This window comes from Paroedura picta, chromosome 2, assembly GCF_049243985.1.
Source record: "Paroedura picta isolate Pp20150507F chromosome 2, Ppicta_v3.0, whole genome shotgun sequence".
Taxonomy (NCBI): Eukaryota; Metazoa; Chordata; class Lepidosauria; order Squamata; family Gekkonidae; genus Paroedura; species Paroedura picta.
The window spans coordinates 94,587,945-94,608,301 of NC_135370.1; the positions used below are offsets into that span (position 1 = coordinate 94,587,945).

Genomic DNA, 20,357 nt, shown 5'->3' on the forward strand with positions numbered 1-20,357 from the left:
ACTGCTCTTAGCGTACAGAGAACCATCTTACAGTTCCACTGAGTTCAGGGAAACTTCATTTCAAAGAAAGTGCATTGTGATTAATGCTAAAAAGAAGCTAGCCTGGCACCATTGTGAGTAAAATTTGAAAGATGAGGGATTTGACGGAAGGAGGAGAATCAAGTTATGCAGAAGGTTGTACCTGAAATTGTCAATGAAGTCCATAGGTGAAGGCAGGAGGACGCTTCTAAAATGAGCTCTGTAATGATGGACTTAAAACTTTACAGTTGTGACGTATTGTACAGAACAGAACCACTATTAGAAGAGGTCTCATGAGGGAGGGGAAATAGAACCTCTACCATCCTCACAGCTGCTATTTCCTAATTTCCCCTAGTCCACCCACTGCTTTCTCCCTTTGACGACTCTTAAAAAAAAAAAAAAAACCTGCCTAGTTGGATGCTGTCCATGAGCTCACAGGATCTTGGTCAGAATTCTTTCAGTAGTGTGAGCACTACAGAATCACCTCTCCATTTAAAGGGTCTTTTTCTCCTATTATTTTCATGATATTTTTGAAAACCTTCAGATGCTACCTGAAAAAAACCCTATCTAGGTGAAATTTCATAAAACAGTAGAAAAATCTCCCTTTGGCATTCATACTCATCAGTTGATTCATTTGTTTGGGAGAGTCTTTATCTTACATTCTGTTCTTCTGCTGCTTGCATGATCTGCCATGAAGCAGACTGTTTAATATAACTGTATTGATAGCATATTCTGTAATGTACATGAAATTCATCTGAGAATTTTGAGGAAGCTCTATAGTGTCGGAATTTAGAACCTTATAAATGTTCAAATTTAAATTTAGCAATAACATGAAAAGTGGGGGGCAGGTGGTAACAGCCAGTCACTTCAGGAAAGTCCCTATTAACAACTTTTAATTTTGTGATATTACAGCATTTGTTCTGACAGGTTTAGATCTAGCAGCCTTGTTTTAAATGACTCATCAGTACTTATTTGCTACTCCAGAATCACACAAATAAAACTACACAGGCTTCGTAGTCTGTTCCTGAGTGTGAACTATAACTGCCACTTCTAGAACATTGTTTTCTCCAGGCAAGCAACCCTGAGATTATTGTGTCCCTTAAAAAAAATTGTTTATTATAGTGTGTCCATTTTCGAACCCTGCTTGATTAGGGGAAATTAGGAAATAGCAGCTGTGAGGATGGTAGAGGTTCTATTTCCCCTCCCCCATGAGACCTCTTCTAATAGTGGTTCTGTTCTGTACAATAAATTACATTTTTATCAACTAAATCTTCAAGTTTTTAAAGTAAAAATTTAACATAGAGGAGATGTTTAAGAGGTTCCTAAACAGTGGCCCTTGACCAGTATCACTTGGACATATTCACCCCCCCCTTCCCCCGCTTCAGATCTTCCACCTTCACATGAAAATCCACTGATATTAAGATAGCCAATCCCTTGCTACCACAACTGATACTGATACCGATCTTTACCTCTGTAAATGACAGGTATCTGCTCAAGGACAAGGTATCTAGTTCCCTCACCCAAGTCTCCTGTAAAAATATGATATGGAAAACACTCAGGAATTTTGGAAAGGGCCGCTTCCTTGCTCAATACTTTTACCAGTACCATCCATCAGGCACTGGCCCCTTGACTCACATGGCCTCTGGTGGTTAGCTGCTGAGCCATCAGCAGGAGTTTCAGTTATGGGCGGAATTTTATAAAGCATTGAAGAGACTGAAAATGACTATTTGTTGCCCAGTTGGGATTTGAAGCCAGAGCAGTTTTCTGGATTGGGGTGGAGATATGTTTAGCTTCAACTTGGGCTGAATCTGCACAGAGTTTTTATTCCAATCCCAGGTCAATTCAATCCCTGCCATCCACACTGAATGTGATTTCCATTTAATTTTGGCCAATTAAAATTTTCCCTCTGCAATAAGCATGATTGATCCAGAGTGACCCTACCTTTTCCCCGCAATTTCTTGGAGTGGATACAACCCTCAATATTTGAAAAATTGTCAGCTCTCTGCTTGTCCTGAACTAACTAGCTGCAATGCTGTAGAAAAGCCCTGATTAGCCAGGGTGCCAGTTCAAAGGCTTCCTCGTTCCCAAGCTGCAAGGTTTCTTTTAAAGGGGAAGCCCTAACTTCTGTCAGCAGAGGTTCCAGAAGCCCTAACTTCTAGCGGCAGAGATCCCCCGTTCAAGAAAAGAAAGAAAGAGGCTCCTGGTGCGTTTGGCTCTCCCCTCCCCTTCTGAGCTTCCCTAATCATGTGCAGAACACTTTTTTGTTTCAAGGGGGGGGGGGTAGAGGAAGACCCGAGTTGAAATCGATCTGAATTCAGCAGGATCCACAATGGAATAAACAAAGTAAGTGCAGAATCAGCCTTGGAATGATGTTCTGTGTCCACAAGAGCTTCAGCTTGTTGCTCACTGCATGGCAGATCAGCAAAAAACTTAAGGAGTCTTCCTCAAGTGAATTAGCTAGTTGGGCTAGCTCTGATAAAACTGTGCATTGCCTGATCCGTATGGGCCAGTCATTCATGTCCTCAGGGGCACTATTTGGCATCTTTCTTTGGCTCTCTTTGGATGTAAATTTTGACATAGGGGGGTATATAAACTTTGATGGTAATGTATTAATTTTCATGGTATTCATTAAAGTAGCAAACTAGTCTGGTATAACTTTAACTCTTCTCCTCCTTATAGAAATTGTAACAATGCATTAAAAACATTAAAAGACAATTGTAATAAATCCTCTCCCTCTGCAGGTTTAATGTTGAATGAATCTCTGAAAATTGTCTTATGCTTAATGTGTTTCCCTTATCACAGAATCTGAAATGACTGCAGCTTCTTCCTACTTGGCAAAATGAGAAGCTTCAGACTAATGTCTTAATAGTAAAACAAAAGAATCTGTAAAACTTGAAAGCTGCATAAAAATCTCTTACTGATCACTGTTTAAAGATATGAGAGAAGTTGATCTACTATAACATGGACAGCCAGTTACAAATCTATTCTAATAGTTAACATTGGCCAAAATGGCATCTTTATTGATATTACATGACTGTCTGCCATACCAGCTGTCATGAGAAGGAGGGAAGTATTCTAGTTGTTTGATGGCTACATCCAATAAATCATTTCAGTAGATTTAAGTCCTTGTGGTCCATTTTTATTACAATATTTAAATGTAACATAGCTCTTTGAAAACATTCTTATTTAACTTGATTAAAATCATGTTAAGTATCAAGTTTGCTAAAACTTAGCATCTGTTGTTTAAGTCAGCTGCATTAATAGGCTCAAAATAAATGCAAATGCTTGCAACTTTTTCCTTATTCAATAGCCGCTAGACATCTCTGCTCAACTGTTCTGTTACAGTTTAGGGATGTGATGCTAGGGCACTGTTGATTGATATGAAACAGTGGTGCAGTGTAGGAGAGGTAATAGGTGTTACAGGTAATAGAAGGCAAAAAGCCTTGGGAATGAGGCATCTTGCCCTCATCAGCCGTTTATGCACTGGGAACTTCAGTGCCCCAGCACAATTTGGGGGCAGATTAGGTGCACTGGGCCAGATGCTCCCCCGTGTGGATGCAGGAAGAGGTGGGGCAACCTGTCGCAACTAAAATTCCAGCCTGCGGCCTGGCATGAAACCTCCAGTACGTAAACGGTCATCATGTGGCTGCAATCTGAACTATCTAAAACTTTTGTATCGTCCATAAGGATGACAGGAAAGCACAAATAGGCATACTTGGGTTCAAATGAAATAAAGGGTTGCAGTCTGAAGGTGAATGCATAGAGCCTTTTCCAGACATTACATTTGACCATCCATGGGGAGAACACACTACATATGATCCTCTTAACATGTGCAATTGTCCTTGTGTCTGAAAGGGACACCGTATGTATTTTTGGCTTCAGTATGTATAGACCAGGACCTGAAAAGTGCTTGGATGTGTCTTTATTTTGTATATGCATCATGTTAAGTGTTCTTGTGTGGTTTCAGGAAACTGTTAGTGTGTAGACAGACTAGTAATCTGCATAAGAACTGTTAATGTGAAATAGTTCTGAAAACTCTCTTTCTCTCTGCAGTCCTACTTTGTAACTGACTATGACCCTACAATAGAAGATTCCTACACAAAACAATGTGTAATAGATGAGAGAGCAGCAAGGCTGGACAGTAAGTCTGTTTTAGAAACATTTATTTCCTTCACATGTGTATTCAGTGTGGTGTAGTGCTTAAAGAGCAGCAGACTCCAATCTGGAGAACTGGGTTTGATTTCCTACTCCTACCCACGCAGCCAGTTGTGTGACCTTGGGCTAGTCACAGTTCTCTCAGAGCTTTCTTGCAGAGTAGTTCTGTTAGTCCCACCTACTTCACAGGGTATCTGTTGTGGAAAAAGGAGAAGTGTTTGTAGGCCACCTGTGTATTCCCCCAAATAGTGAGAGGCTGGGTATAAAAAACCCAGCTCTTCTTCTACCCTTCTTCCCAGAATCCCAAGCTGGTATGCATTAATGGGGTGATCCCATTCTTTACTTATAATCTGTAATGTCGAACAGACTGAGACTTGTGGTCTTGAGGTTACTCAGTATCCCAGGTACTGAGTCTCCCCAGTCCAAGTCTTATAGGCAGGGCACATGTAGCCCATGCGACAGGCCCTGCGCTTCCAGGGGCTCCACATGGTGCCTTCCCACCATAGATCAGGGCTGTAGCCTCTCTCCTGTCCTCTTTTCCCTCTTTAAGGACACTCAGAGTGACACCCCTTTCCACTGTCAGGGGGTCCTCTCCACCCCCAGTCTGGCTGCTCACACCACAATTGTACTCTGCTAGGGCCCTGCAAATCCTTGAACTGTCTCTGGTGCTATGGGCCTTGCAGATCCTTAAACCACTCCTGCTAATGGGTATTAAAAACTGGCTTTCACTCTGGCTCATTATAACATTTCCATTGGTGACACTCCCCCTTCTTTTTTGCATTCTTCGCATTCTTAGATTTTGTAAAACTATATAAAGTAACTTATTATGTTTCTTGAAAGCTGATCTATGCCATATTTTCCCCCTCCTCTAAATATTTTCACGTGGGAATTATTTTTATACTGATAGGTTTATATAAGAATTTTTGGACTGTCTTCCTACTTGGGTATAAATCTGCCCTGTAGGCTTGTTTCCAAAATATATTGTGGAAGATGGCAGGGCAGAATGTTTCAGTAGATATGCAGCTACCCATTTCATCACAGAAAGGAAAGTTAATTTTTCAATGTGCTTTAGTCCTAGATACAGCAGGCCAAGAAGAATTTGGAGCTATGCGGGAGCAATATATGAGGACAGGAGAAGGCTTTCTGCTTGTGTTCTCAGTTACCGATAGAGGAAGGTAGGGTAAGAACAAGTGAAAAATGTGTCCATATCTTACCCAATTTTTGGGCAGGGCAATAGCTAGTATGCTTACTTCTGTCAATTGAGATGTACTTGATAATAGCTTTCAGAACCTGAAATGATATGGTTGCATGGGGATTTTGGATATTGTCTAATTCTGCTTTGTGAAATGATTTTTGCTTCTTAGGGAATACAAGCTATTTCTCATGCTACTTGGAAAGCTGTTTCTGAAATGGAAAGGGAATTGTAAATGCACTGTAGGATACTGCATTGTCACAACAAAGCAAAAATGTACTGTGTAATTGCAAGCTCTTAAGCATATCTTAAAGTACCTCTTTACATCCTGTCCTATGTATTTAGGGGTTTGTATCTGGTCATCATATATTATGAACAATTTTTAAGATGATAAAGTTCTTAAGTGTGGGCTGAGTGCTGTTAAATTGTGACATGCACATTCAGAATACCATCATTTCTAATGCTTTGTGAGGCAGATATCGCATTGTGTACACAGAGACTTTCCTATCCCTCTTGCTCATAGGTGTTCAGCCAGTATAATTAAAATAAAAAACAAAAAAAGGTGTGCTGCTGTGTATTTAAACAAAATGCCAAGATTTTATAATGGTGTTATTGAACAGATATTAAAGGTGCTCAAAATACTAAAAATTAGTTGAAGCAGAAAAGAAGAAAATTGAATTACACTATGTACATATTTGTGGGCCTGGAATCTCCTCCCTATTCTTAAAGTTGTTGTTGGATGTTTGTATAGTTGGCATCTACAACCCTACAGCATTTCATGGCCACGTTATACCTTGATGAGTGCCGTGACTCACTGGACCCATCAGATAAGTGGCAAAAGTATTTTTAATGCTCAAGATGGAAAAATAAAAAGAGTAGTCTCATCCTGAGTCTTAAGAAGATTTGTTGGAACCGGCGGTAAATAATTATTTTTTAAAGATTTATATAGGCTATTTGTAATTTCTGGAGCCAGCTTGGTGCAGTGGTTAGGAGTACAGACTTCTAATCTGGCAAGCCAGGTTTGACTCTGCGCTCCCCCACATGCAGCCAGCTGGGTGGCCGTGGGCTCTCCATGGCACTGATAAAGCTGTTCTGACTGAGCAGTAATATCAGGGCTCTCTCAGCCTCACCCACCCCACAGGGTGTCTGCTGTGGGGAGAGGAAAGGGAATGTGACTGTAAGCTGCTTAGAGACTCCTTCGGGCAGAGAAAATCGACATAAGAACCAAGTCTTCTTCTTTTCATAGCAGATTCCATAAGAACCAGCTTGATCTTCCCAAGTCTTTCTCTTCTCAAAATCTAAAGTTCAAATAGTTCCCATTTTCGGTTTTTCCAGCACTAAAAGAGGCAACTAGCTAATTTTTCTAGTACCAGGCTATGACATGAAAACTGAAATCAGTGGTCTAGGCAGGATCTAGGCAAATTTAATTTGGTAACGCACTAGCCTGAAACGCAACTGCCTTCGTTTTAATTGTAGTATACCTATGCCTATTTACAGTGTAAAATAGAACTGGACAATAGCATTCCCAAGGACTCCTAAAATGTTACTAATTGAAAGAAAAATTCATCCTAACCCGTAGCTGTTTAGTTTTTAACAGTGAGAATAAAAGCATATTTCCCTTCAAAACTCAAATTATGGGAATAGCTAGATATCAGGGATACCTGCAATGTAGACTGTGATTTCTTTTAGACTATTGCAAACAACAAAAATGAAGGAATAAGCCATAAATATGTGTGGCCCTGCTTTCTCTCACCTCTTTTCCTGTATTGTTTGCAGGTTACAAGGAGAGGGAAAGCAGAGAGACTCAGTCCCCATTGCCAAGAAATGCTAAGTGTGATGCTCACTCAGTTTAAAGTGCTGCCTGATCATTACAGTTGTTTAGATTTAGTTGTATTTTGTTTTATTTTTTAATCTTTTATGTTATGAAAGAGCAGGAAGAATTGTTTTGAAACTGTTTTAATCTATCTTGAATACTCTTATTCTGAAAATGTTGGTTTTTGGATTGAGTTTTTGTTGTTGCTGTTCTACAGTTTTGAAGAAATTTATAAGTTTCAAAGGCAGATTCTTAGAGTGAAAGACCGTGATGAATTCCCTATGATTCTTGTTGGTAACAAAGCAGATCTGGACCATCAAAGACAGGTAAAATGTTGGCAATTATGTGATTGCATGGGGTTAGGAGTTTTGCTGGGGGGTTGCATGTGGGATTTTAAAAAATTATACTGACTTCTTTCATCAGGCTTAGCCTGTTGAAGCTGTTACCACAGTCTTCTGGATTTGGCAGTAGATTATGCTTTTCATGTTGATATATATTTTCCACATTTCCATAAATTACCTCCATTGCCTGGTGCCTGGATGCAATGAAGCATATGATGTTCTCTAGTGATGAACCCTTTTGGACTGCCATGTTTTCAATGGATTGTTGCCAAATGAAAGTATCTTTAATTGAAACTGAGGAACAGATGCAGATAGTTTGTGGCACAGGAAATGAGCCTTCCTAAACTGTTGTAGCATTTTTATGTCATTAATCAATGTATGAGTCAATGCCATAAGAATGTGTCACAGGTCAAAATCTAATCTCCTGTAAGCCTGGAGCAGAAGTCCATTACATTGTTATGCTAGCATGAGCATTACATCCCATCAATTATATTTCCAACAGTAGCTATATCAACAATCGCACATTACTTTAGAGATTACTCAAAGGATATTATACTGTTAATAGATGTAGCACTCTGTTTAGCAAAATGGCATTTTCTGTTTTAAGCACAAGAAACTACTCGTTTTCTGAGAAAATATATGCAGTGCTTGATTTACAGCCAGAATAGCTTGCAATATTCATCAATTGATCCACTTATCATTAAGTACTTTAAGAGTTGGTAAGGTATCAAGGCTGTTTCATAATCCATTTTATAGTGGTGCTGAACAATATCTTTGTACCATGTTTCACTTTGTAAAAGTAGCTGGATTCTTTATGCTGCACATCCAGCTGTAATCAAGTATCAAAAGTACAGAGGATAAAGTTATATAATTATAGGGTATTATTCAATAGTGTCTTCATGATCTACAATTAGAAATGGCCAAAGCCCAGCCAGTCCTAAGCACAGCAGCTCTTTCTAATTTGACTTTTGTCTTTGGACAAATAAAGAACCAGTAAAATGACTATTAAGAATGAGGTAAATGCTTAATTTGATGCATCTGAAATCACCATGGCTGCCATTTTTGTGAAGGATATTCTTTAATATATTCTGCAGCACTAGAAATCATGGGGGATGTTGAATTGTTTCCCATACTAGTGCACCCTTTTGTGTTTCTTCTTTTTATGAGAGTAAAATTCAATCCTTATCCAATATTCCTCTTAATATTTGTGAAACAGCCCTGGGGGTGAAGAGTGTCCTGGTTGTCTGAGATAGATTAGGGCCAATCAGGGTGTGGCCAACAAAGCTGGCTGCACCCTGATTGGCCCTCCGTCTCCAGCTCCCGCCCTCCTTCCCTAGACGCTAGCCACTTTGCTTTCAGACACCTAAAAGAGACACACAGAGACACAGAGAGCCCTGCCATACTGCAAATGACCCCTGATTACCTGCTATGGCTCCTGCTGCGAGGGAGAGAGGCAGGCAGAAAGAGACAAACTGCAAATGAGCCCCAAACTGCAAACGACCCTTGCTTCCCTGCTAGGAGCCCTGATTACCTCCTATGGCTTCTGCTACGAGAGCCTGCCGGTGTCCCTTGGGTCCTAGCGCCCATTGCATTTCTGGTTGCAATGGGCTTTCTTGCTAGTCCTTATCCATGGTTTCTCTATCTATTTGTGAAACAGCCTTTAGGGTGGAACATGTCCGGCTGTCCAAGTTGGAATAGGGCTAATCAGGATGCGGCCAGTACTCCAATTGGCCCTGCCCCTGCAGCTCCCATCCTCCATCCCTGGACTCTAGTCTCTTTGCTCTCAGGCGTGCCTCAGTGCCTGGAGCCAGCAGCAGGTCAGGGAAGAGGGCCCTGGGCAAAGGGTCATGGTGGAGGTCCTGCTAATGGGGCCTCTTGGCCTGCTATTCTGGGCCTGCTTACGAGGGCCTCTTGGCCTGCTAGGCTGGGCCTGCTTACGAGGGGCTCTTGGCCTGCTAGGCTGGGCCTGTTAATGAGGGCCTTTTGGCCTGCTAGGCTGGGCCTGCTAATGAGGGCCTCCCAGCCTGCTGACTGCCTGCTAAGGAGCTCTGTCCCAGGCCTCCTAACAAGCTGCCTAATCCCCGCCCGCCCCACTTGATCCAGCTGAGAGCTGCGGCCCAAAGCCACATTAAGCTGCTTGGCCAGGGACCAGGGGAGGGGACCCTTTCAAGGCCCGTTCTTAGGAACTGGCTTTGCAGCTAGTTTTATAATAATAATAATAATTATTATTTATTATTATTTAATTTTTAGATCGCCCTTCTCCCAATAGGTCTCAGGGCGGTTTACAACATAAATAGTTAAAACACAATAAAATCCCCATAAAAACCCCAATTAACATTAGCAAAAGTTACATATAACATATAGCGGCGGTGGTCACAATTCTGATCTTAGTTCAGCCTGGTGGAGAGAATAATATTCAGAAGAGGGTGGCACCAATACAATAGATCTAACAATGATCTTGATGTTAGAGATCTCAATATTGGAGGGGATCCTCTGATGGATTAGTGGGAGAGCTGCCCTGGCCTCAACCATATGCCTGGCGGAAGAGCTCCGTCTTACAGGCCCTGCGGAAAGCTGGTAGATCCCGCAGGGCCCTTAGCTCTTCTGGGAGCTCATTCCACCAGGTTGGGGCCAGGACTGAAAAGGCCCTGGCCCGGGTCGAGGCCAGGCGAACATCCCGTGGGCCCGGGACAACCAGTAAATTCATACCCGCAGAGTGGAGTGCCCTGCGGGGGGCATAAGCATGTTGAATGTACTCCATTATGGTTATTTCTTTACTTTTAAAATATTTATTGTTTTAGACATATAGGAAAAAAGAGACAAAAAGATTATTACAGAGAAAGAACAATACCAAGAAAGTTATCATCTTCAGTTGTTTAGAAATACAGGTTTCAAACCTACTTATTCATATAATCTAAACAGAAGTGCCAGTGACTTTGAAATTCTTCAGAAGGTCTCCTGTTTAATAAACTCATCAGCTTAGCCATTTTGCATAGTTCTCAGGGTTTATCAAGCCAGCCTGTCACTTTAGGTAGTTCTGAATATTTCCAGTGCTGGGTGATTACTGTTCTTGCCGCTGTTGTCACATGGAAAAAGAATTAATTGGCATTACAAGGAAGATTTACAGGACTAAATAAAACAATGCCATCAGAGACCATACAGTGTCCTGTAAACTATGCAAAAGAATTAGGATTACAAAAATGAAAAAAACAGTGCAAAAAAAGCATGGCGCATAACATGAACAGAGCAGTAAACAGAATTGCAAGCAAAATGTAATTATGGTTCTATTTTGAAACTGTGATGACTTTGGCATAAGAAAGCATGTCTTGCAGGATTCCGTAGTTCAGCAATTCCCAGTTGTTACGTTGTTTACATTTTAATACTAGGGTTTATATTATTCTTTATCACTGAGGCATTATAGTTGCTGGCCTGGGAACCAACAAGTGTTCATAGCACTACTTGGTATCATTTTAAAAAAATTGAATTGATCTGGAGATAAATTTAACACTTGGCCTCATCAGTCTGTTGTTATTTTGCTTGGTAAAGCATTGAGATTTTTGGCCTCAGATGGAATAGAAATTCTGTGGAAATCAGTGTGCAGAATTGTATTATACAAAGAATTCTATTTACCACTAATAAATTATATAATCCCTACTTGCCTTTAGGTAACACAAGAGGAAGGGCAGCAATTAGCAAGACAGCTTAAAGTAACGTATATGGAAGCATCAGCTAAAATAAGACTAAATGTAGACCAAGCATTTCATGAACTTGTCAGAGTTATAAGGTAAGGCTTTTATTGTGAATAAACTGAAATACATGTTTAAAAATAACTCCTGAAGCATGTCTTAGAATTGGTGTTAAATTTTCTTTGGATTTAGCAGACTCCAGGTATTGCCAACAAATTTCCCCAAATGTATGAATTGCAGCTCTGAAAGCATCAGTTTGGCTTAACCCATAGAAGGTAAAAGGCTTACTTCTGTGCATTTGGATTCTTCTATCCAGTTGTGCACAAGGACATAATATTTTACAGATGCAGCTCCATTGACTGTTGAAATTGCCTGTGACTAAATTCTGTAATTACCCAAAATTGGCTTCTTGTCTAGAAGGCTTTTATTAATTAAAGAAATTTAGCCAAGGAAGCACTAAGCTGAGCATCTTGTATCTGAAAGTATGCTGGACTAGAGCCTAAACTTACTGTGTAGTATTGTGTTTTTTATAGGAAATTTCAAGAACAAGAATGCCCTCCTTCTCCAGAGCCAACAAGGAAGGAAAAGGACAAGAAAGGATGCCATTGTGTCATCTTCTAAGAATCCTCTAAGCCAAGCTATCAACTGCCAGATCAATGAATTCTTTCACCTGTGTTTCTATGTCTCCGTTGGTGTTTCGTCTAGCCTTATATGTGCATGTTGTATAAATGGTCACCAAAATAGCCTTAGTCTGAATGAAACCGGCTGTCCCAGTCCTAGAAGACAATTGGTCATCTCAGGGCAGATGTCAAGCACTAAGGCTTCTTTTAATACCCTAGTTTTTCCCCTTGAAGAAGCTTGCACCTTGTGGAGTTTTATTCACAATGGAATCCAAACAGTCTTAGAACAAGGTATTGAAGCCAAGCTTAAAAGTTGATGTATGAGTATTTCCCCCCACTTGTGATGTCTGTTGTTAATCACATTCGAGGGAGTCCTCTAATCAAAATATAGAGTTATTTTTTTAAAATGGTGGATATGGAGGTTTACAGGTTGATTAGGTTAAACTTCAAAATTCAGCTTGCCTTACAGGAAGCCAATACACTGAATTTCATAGTCAGTAAAGTTCTATGTTTCAGCTCTTGTTCATGCTGCAGATTTTTTTAGTGGTCAGCAGTCTACTGTATTTATTTTATAGTTCCAGTAACAGCTACAGGATTATTACTGCAACTATGTGGCCAAATAACTTTGACTTATTCTCAACTTGGGCATTTAAATTAGAAGATTTTTACATCATGGGTTTGGAATAAAAATTGTCTTCCTTATGTATTCCCAGGTAAGTGATTTGAGAAATTTGAACCTGTAGCTGTTTTTGTTTCTTGTAATGTAAAAAGATGAATTTGCTCTTTTCATTGTCAGATGATTAAATGTTTTTGCTATATACTTTTATACATTATTTTCTTATCAAACTAGTTAACAAGTATTTTTATATGTTTGTAAGCAACTATGCTTTCACAGCATAACTTGTGTATATGTAAAGATGAGTATTTAATTCTCACAGTTCACATTTATCTGAAAAAAAAATCAGGATTTGCAGAACTGTGGGTAGAATCTCTCTTCTGGTTGAATCCAGCAATGGCCAATCTTGTGGCTTCCCAGTATATCTGTTAAAACTGTCATGTTTTTGAAATTGCCTTCCATATCCTTTATAAAAGACTGGCCATTATGTGACTATTAAATTGTACAAAATCTCAAGTATTTGATTCAGTTGTGGATGGCTGTTTGGCTTTGAATCATGCAGACTGTGGCTAAAAGATTATTTGAGATTATTCTGTGAAATGGATTAATAAGTGGTATTTTTGCTGTCACCTCTACTGAAAGTGTACAACAGTTCTATACAATTCACTTAAAATATGCCCTTGTATAACTTCAGGTGCTAGAATTAAAAGTGATATGATTACTATGGAAAGGTTAAAAATTGATTTTGTTTTCTTTATTTTGAATTTTACATACAATTTTTTCCTTTAGGCATTAAGTCAGTGAGGGCTGTGGATAAGGACAGATCCATATCTGAAACTGCAAAGAAACAGCACTAGTACTTAGGTTTTCAGTTTATTTTAGAAGATAATATTTAAGTGCTTATTTGTTTTATTTATTTTATTAATTGTATTTGTTGACCTCCACTCCTGGACCATAACGGCTCATGGCAGTTTACATTAAAATGATAAAAACCACATAAAAACAGAAGAAATATACAATCCCATACCACTGGTGATGAAAACTAATCTAATCCTCCCCTCCCTTTGCACACCCAACTTCAGCCACCCATTGTCCCCAACCACCATCTCGGTGGGTAACTCATGCCAAGATGACTGGAAAATGAGTCTGTATGGGGAGGGAACAAATCTTCTTAGCCTCACGTCAACCAAATGCCTGGCAGAAGAGCTTCATCCTACAGGCCCTTTAGAGTGGAGAAAGGTCCGTCAGGGCCCTCAGCTTTTCCGGAAGCTCATTTCACCAGGTTGGGGCCAGGACTGAAAAGGCCCTAGTCTTGGTCGAGGCCAGGCATATCAACCGGGGGCCAGAGACAACCAACAGATTCAAACCCGCAGAGTGAAGAGCTCTGCGGGGGGCATAAGGAGACAAGCAGTCACTCAAATATTTGGGTCCCAGACCGCAGATGGCCTTAATGGTAAGATCTAGAATCTTAAACCTGATCCAGAAGCTAACCGGTAACCTGTGCAGCTGTCTCAGCAATAGATGGATGTGGGCCCTCCAAGATGACCTTGTGAGGATCCTAGCAGCTGCATTCTGGACCAATTGCAATTTCTGGGTCAGAGATCAGGGAAGGCCAGTGTAGAGCGAATTATAAAAGTCTGGTTTGGAAGTGACGCATGGATCACGGCCAGGTGTTCTGGGCACAGGTAGGGCACTAGTAGCCTCACTTGGCAAAGATGGTAAAATGCTACTTTGGCTACCTTTGTGATTTGAGCCTCCGCAGAAAGAGAGGCATCAAAGATCACCCCCAAATTCCTGGTGGTAGGTACAGCCATAAGCTGCACCCCGTCCAGGAGGGGTAAACGTGTTTCCAGATCCTATCTCTGTCTGGGAGGAATTGAGTTTCAGGCGAGACTGCATGAGCCATCCAGACACTGCTTCCAAACATCTTGCAAATTTTTCTGGGTTGGAAGTCCGGCCAGCCGTCCATCAGGAGATCAAGCTGGCTGTCATCCACATACTGGTGACAACCTAGCCCAAAACTCCAGACCAGCTGGGCCAGAGGGCGCTTATAGATATTAAATAATGAATTTCCCCCTGCGGTACTCCACAAGGGAGTGCAAAGGGGCATGATAACTCTTCCCCTGTCGGGCTTTTACTGATTGGCAAGATTCCCTGGACCTTCTGGAACATGTTATCTCCTCCAGCCACACCCTTTTCTTCTTTAGAGGCAGAGGGAAAGTAAAAATCATTCAGCCTCGCCTTGGCTCCGTCCAGCATCAATAACTCACAGCCAAACCGCTCATGCTGTCTTTCTGTTTCCTTTAATCTCACTGCATTACAAAAAAGGACTCCTTTCTCTTGTCCCATCACCCTTTTGAACCATTTCCGTTTGCCTCTTCTCCTCCCCCTCCTTAACCAACCAGAAGTTACAAATATCCCTTCCCTCCACGTCTTTCATCCAGCGTGCTCCACCCTGTCAGAGCCAAAGGTGCCGAAGGTGCCGCAGCCCCCGCTGTCAAACAAGAGAGGCACTAAATTGTCTCAATCATTCCCTCCCTGCATTGCAATTCTTCACCAGGACACTCCCTCCCAGCCGTAAGTAGAGTGTTCATCTTCGGGGTAGACCGGGGGTGTGCTCAGCGAGGTGGCGTTCTTATACAGGGCACGGGGCTACTGGCAGGACTCCCACCCATGGCCACGGGTGAGTCCTGACATCCCCCCCCGCCCTCTGTGTTCGGTTCTGGAGGAAGGAGACCAGCCACTTCAAGACTGTCCCCCTAATCACCGACCCAGTGAGGTGGAGTGCTAACAACTTGTGATTGACCACATCAAATGCAGCTGCTCTAAAAGCACAAGGATGGCCGAACCACCCCGATCCAGCTGGATCCGGAGATAATCCATCAAAGTAAACCAGCACAGTCTCCATCCCATGTCCAGGACGGAAATCTGACTGGTATTGATCAAGGGCTGAAGCTTCCTCCAAGAATGCCAGGAGCTGGTCTGCAGCGGTCCTCTTCACCAGCTAGCATGACTAAAGCAGGCATCTGCATTCAAATTTTATCTAGAAAAGAAACTTGGACCTGGTTTTGCAAATGCAGGAGAATAAAATAGAAGAGTAGAAACATGGGGAATGTAATGTTTCACCTTCAATTTGAAGTGGTATGGTCAAAGGGCCCTCAGTAATTCCATGCAAAAGGGAAACTAGCTAGGCGAGGTGTTTATCTGTATGGAATTTTTACAAGGGTATTAGTTATTTATTACATTTCTATGCCACCCTCCCAGCAAGCCGGCTCAGGGTGATTTACATCATATTAAAAGATCACAATAACAACAAAATATTTAACAATCATTTTTTTTTTAAAAAATAACATTTAAAATGAAATTGAAGTGACAATTTAAGTTAGTGTTAACAACACTACCAGCAGCAGCAGTCCTTGGTTGGGTCATCATCAGATCTCCCAGAGCTAGACTAAAGACAGTGAGCATCTTTAGTGGGGGGGGGGTGCAGTAGATGTTGTTTCATAAACAAAGAGCTCTTGCAGGCCTTGTAGAATTGTACTAGCTCTATTAGGGATCAGATCTGCTCAGGGAGCTCATTCTACAAGGTAGGGGCCAGGACAGAGAATGCCTTGGCCCTGGGTGAGGCCAGACATATTTCCTTGTGTCCAGGGACCACCAACTCATTGGAGCCTGCAGAGGGAAATACTCTTTGGAGAGTATAGATAGAAAGGCAATCTCTCAGGTAAGCAGGCCCAGACCATGAATGGCCTTATGGGTAAGTATTTAAATGAAACTTTCCACCCTTGCAGTCTGAAACACTGTACAGTTTTGCCACTTCAGAATTCTTCCATCTCATTTTGCTGCATATCTAGACCAGGTTTCCATATTCAGTCAGGCTGTGATCATGATTCTTTCACAATATAGTTGCAGGTACTCAAGGTCAGATGATTGGTATGATTGCTCTCTGGGAGAAGAGTAAGAGCTGGCCTAGATGTCATCCCATCTCATCCCTTTTTTTTTTGGGGGGGGGCTATCCCAGGACTGACTGGTCACTTAAATACATGCACAATTAAACTGGGACTTTTAACTTCAGTTAACTTCGGTGCATACAGACAGATGTATTTCCCCCTCATTTAAAATGTGTTAATCTTTTTTATAGTTGCAGTCATTTAGGAAATCCCAGTCTAAACAAAGATAAACCAAGGCAAAGAGTAGACTCTTAGGATTTGAAGTGTAGAAGAGGTTCTCTTTGCATAGATTTCGCCACATTCATTCTTCCTACCTTCCTACCTTTACCACATTCATTCTTCCTTTGATTTTGACATATTGCATATTGCAAAATGAGAGAATTTAAGAACCCCCCTTACACTGCAATTGATTTATTCCTTCCTCTGGAGTTAGAGGTCAAAATCAGGAGCAATTCTTGGACTTGGAAGTTGTCCACCCAGACTTTTTATGGCCCCCTCAGAACAAAAGAGAACAAAATAACCAAAGTAGGATTCATTCTCAGGGTGTAGAATGATTCAAGTAATGGTGCAATCTGGTGGTTTGGTTATTCACTGGAACAACAGGTGCAAGGGCACAAACCTAAATTCCACTTCCATATCCTCTGTGCGGTAATTCCATTGGGGAAAAATAATTGTTAAACAGACACTGAGAGAGGCCTAATCAATTTCCAAACGTTGCTATACACTGGTGACTGGTTTTACTTTGCTTTTAATTTATCATAAATACTAAAACAGTTGGTTTCATCCTCATTAGAATTGCTTTCAGTGAGCTGTGCTGAACTCTGCTGTAAGTTGGTTAGATCAGGGGTCATCAACCCCTGGTCCGCGGCCCGGTGGCGGGCCGCAAAGGCCACGGTACCGGGCCACCGCCAGCCACACCTGCCTTCCCTTGCCGGCAGCAAGAAGGAAGGGAAGAGGCAGGCGCAGCCGCCGGCATGGCAGTGACACAAACACGCATGTGCGCTGTTGCCGCGCATGAGTGTCAGCGCCCCCTAGTGGCGAAAACGCGCACACGCAGTTGCCGCGCATGTGCGTTAGCGCCACCTGGTGGCGGAAACACGCATGCGCGGCAATTGCGCATGCACGTTTTCGCAGCACCCGGGCCATCGGCTCTTCCCTCACTCCGGAGGCGGCCCCTGACCTGAGAAAGGTTGGAGACCGCTAGGTTAGATCATTTTGTATGCTCATATATATAGGGTCCCTATGAAGAATTATATATGGAGGGGAATTACTTGGCATTGATATTCTAACCTAAATCTCTCCATCCACAAAACTTTTAAGAGCTCGGCCAAACTAGTTGTGCTATTCTCCTCTCATGTTTTTCTTAATGCATAAGATTTTGAAGGTAATGAACGCATCATTTTTCACCATGATACTTTGAGGTGATTTTTACAGTAGAAATAATTATGCATATCAGACAATTACCATAGCATTCAGACCTTCCTACCTTTTCTGTAGGTGGGCCTCTTTGCTGTTTTCATAATTAGCTCACCACCATAAACAAGCGAGGTATTCATTACTATCAGGAAACAAGTGGATGATCTGTGAGGAATTGAGTAGGGAATCTCTACTGGCTGCACGGCAGAAGCCTACCAGTATTATAAGGGAAACTGTATAAAGAATGAACTCTGTCTGCACAGACTCCTCCCAAAAACTTTTTGACTCTGAAATTCATTAAATTCAAGAGCAACTTGTTTGATCTTGGACAAAAACCCTAGACTTCCTTCCTTCCCAGAGAAACACCTGGATGGGGCTTCCTAACATTGCTCTCCCAACCTTTTTCTTGGTTTTGCAGTTAAGCCTTGATGCTATTTGTTGCTTTATCCTCTGCAGTAACTAAAGGGTTCACACTTCTGCTCTGTTTGTCCCCACTTCCCAAAACAGGGGCATTTAAATTTATTACACACTCCCTATTGTTTTAACATTCTTGGTGTTTCATTGGTCAGTATTGTTAGTTGCACATCTTGGAGGTGACATGGTTACTGTAGAAGTTGCTGATGTGGTAGGCAGCTGTGGGGGCTGAGAATGCTGTGTGCTCTTGAGTGTGGGGAGAGGGAAAGGTTTGCAAAGTAGTGTATGCATCTCAATCATTCTTGGCCAATAAATTGTCCTTCTGCCTCTAACAGCAACTCTGTGGAGTGTTGGACAGGTGCCAAAGCCCAACATTTTCCTATTCTTGGTTTAGAAAAGCATCAACACTAGCAATATATAAAAAGTACTTCAACATCTCCATCACAAACCCCTCTCATCTCCAGTGAAGTATGTATAGAGTGGGATAGATGAACTTTTCCATTAATAATGTCCCTGTGCAAGGAGATGAGCGAAGCAGGTACTATTTCCACATGCCTGGTTTTCAATGTATGGTCTTCTGGCAACTTGTTTTACAAGTCCAACTTTTAAAAGCAAAATAGTCTAATTTTCATAAAAGTAAAAAAAAAAAAGACACATCCTCTAAGATGTGGGCTCCTGAGGACTATCAGATCTTTTGAGTTCTCTTGTAACTCAAGCTATCGTAGAAAACTATAGGTGCTTTGTAAGGAATGAACAATTCAGAAATGTTGGAATAGGCCTTTCCTTTTGTTTTGCCCTTGGTGAAGGATTTTTTTTTTACCTCCCACTGATTGTGGCAAGCACCGCTGCTGTTAAACTGCTCAACAAGGGGAGGAGACAGATGTCTCTAGTGTCAGCTGGCCTGAAAGAACAACTGGTGTGATCCTTCCTCAGCAACCGCAGTAACCGGCTCTGGCTCCACTCAGTCGCTTCAAATAGGGTGGGGAAAAGGGCAGCCAGTATCCCAGCTGTTAGTGCCAGGCAACTGCAACAGCAGTATAAGCAATCTAGAGTTGACTGTTGAATGTAGCCTGTGACTGTCAATTGCTAGCCCCACCACAGATAGAATAGTGACAGGAAAATCATGTTAAGAGTAATGTACTACTTGTGTGCCTGCCCAGGGGAAGATTAAGAGGGAAAGCATTCTGCAGGAACTTGAGTCCTTCCTGTCCACCTGTCTGTATTTTCTGGCTTGGCCATGTGTCGGTTTTTACATCTTGTTGACTCATCTGTCACTGCCCTCTATTAGGGCAGACTCACTAAAAAGTTTGGGTATGCCAGGTACCAAATGTCTGATCACCCAGTCAGCAGCATTTTAGATACTGATTAAAACAAAAATTGGCATGAGGTAGGCAATCGTGGGATTTTTATGAGCACTCAGAGTGGAATAGTTCTCTGGAAAGATAATGTTGGTCTGCTTCTTGGGTCCAGACAGATTAGGAGTGGATCCAAGATGAGCCTAGTGCATGCCATATCTTCAGTTAGTTCACTGGTTGCAGTGGAATTGGTGTGCACCACACAGTACCTGAAAGATGTAGTTCTTATAGTATTCTGGCATGTGTGTTAGGGTATCATTAAGCCATTCCCTATTCTGCAGGTATGAACTAAGGCTGAGGTGGTGGTTTGCTCTGTTATACGATATAGTTTGAAGTAATACTAGGCTAAGCAATATCAGCTCTCAGATTTTCTTTCAATTACAGTTTAATTTGTCATTACAAGGAAACAACTCGTTACAGGGGGAGGTACCATAAGTTTCCATGGAACTTCAGCTAAATGGACTACTATGTTCAAAAATTATAGGCTAGACTTTTTACAGATAACAGTTTCCACTGGTGTTAAGTCTGAACAAATCAGTATCTGTATTTCTGAAAAAATGCAAAAGAATTAAAAAGTGTATAGCTATTACATCTTCAAAGTTAACAGCACCTGTTTGGATATTCAAGGAAAAATGGTGTGTGTGTGTGTGGGGGGGTGGAGTCATGGGAGACATTTGATGCATGAAGGAGTTCTTAATTTCTTTGGTAGAAGTTACAATTTGGGAATGTGTACTGGGAAGTTGGCAGGCATCATCAAGTCTCAAAACTTGAGCATAATTTC

General features: G+C 41.6%; 1 protein-coding gene across 2 annotated transcripts in view; it reads left to right on the top strand.

The window, feature by feature from the left end:
- RRAS2 (RAS related 2) overlaps positions 1–13,180 on the top strand; it is a 58,257-nt gene extending 45,077 nt beyond the window's left edge. For both annotated transcript variants that reach the window (XM_077321701.1, XM_077321702.1), the window contains exons 2-6: positions 4,072–4,159; positions 5,246–5,348; positions 7,396–7,504; positions 11,185–11,303; positions 11,739–13,180. In XM_077321701.1, coding sequence (XP_077177816.1) covers positions 4,072–4,159; positions 5,246–5,348; positions 7,396–7,504; positions 11,185–11,303; positions 11,739–11,826 — 507 coding nt within the window. In that variant the 3' untranslated portion in view covers positions 11,827–13,180. The remainder of the gene's footprint in view (positions 1–4,071; positions 4,160–5,245; positions 5,349–7,395; positions 7,505–11,184; positions 11,304–11,738) is intronic.
- Positions 13,181–20,357: the final 7,177 nt, after the last annotated feature.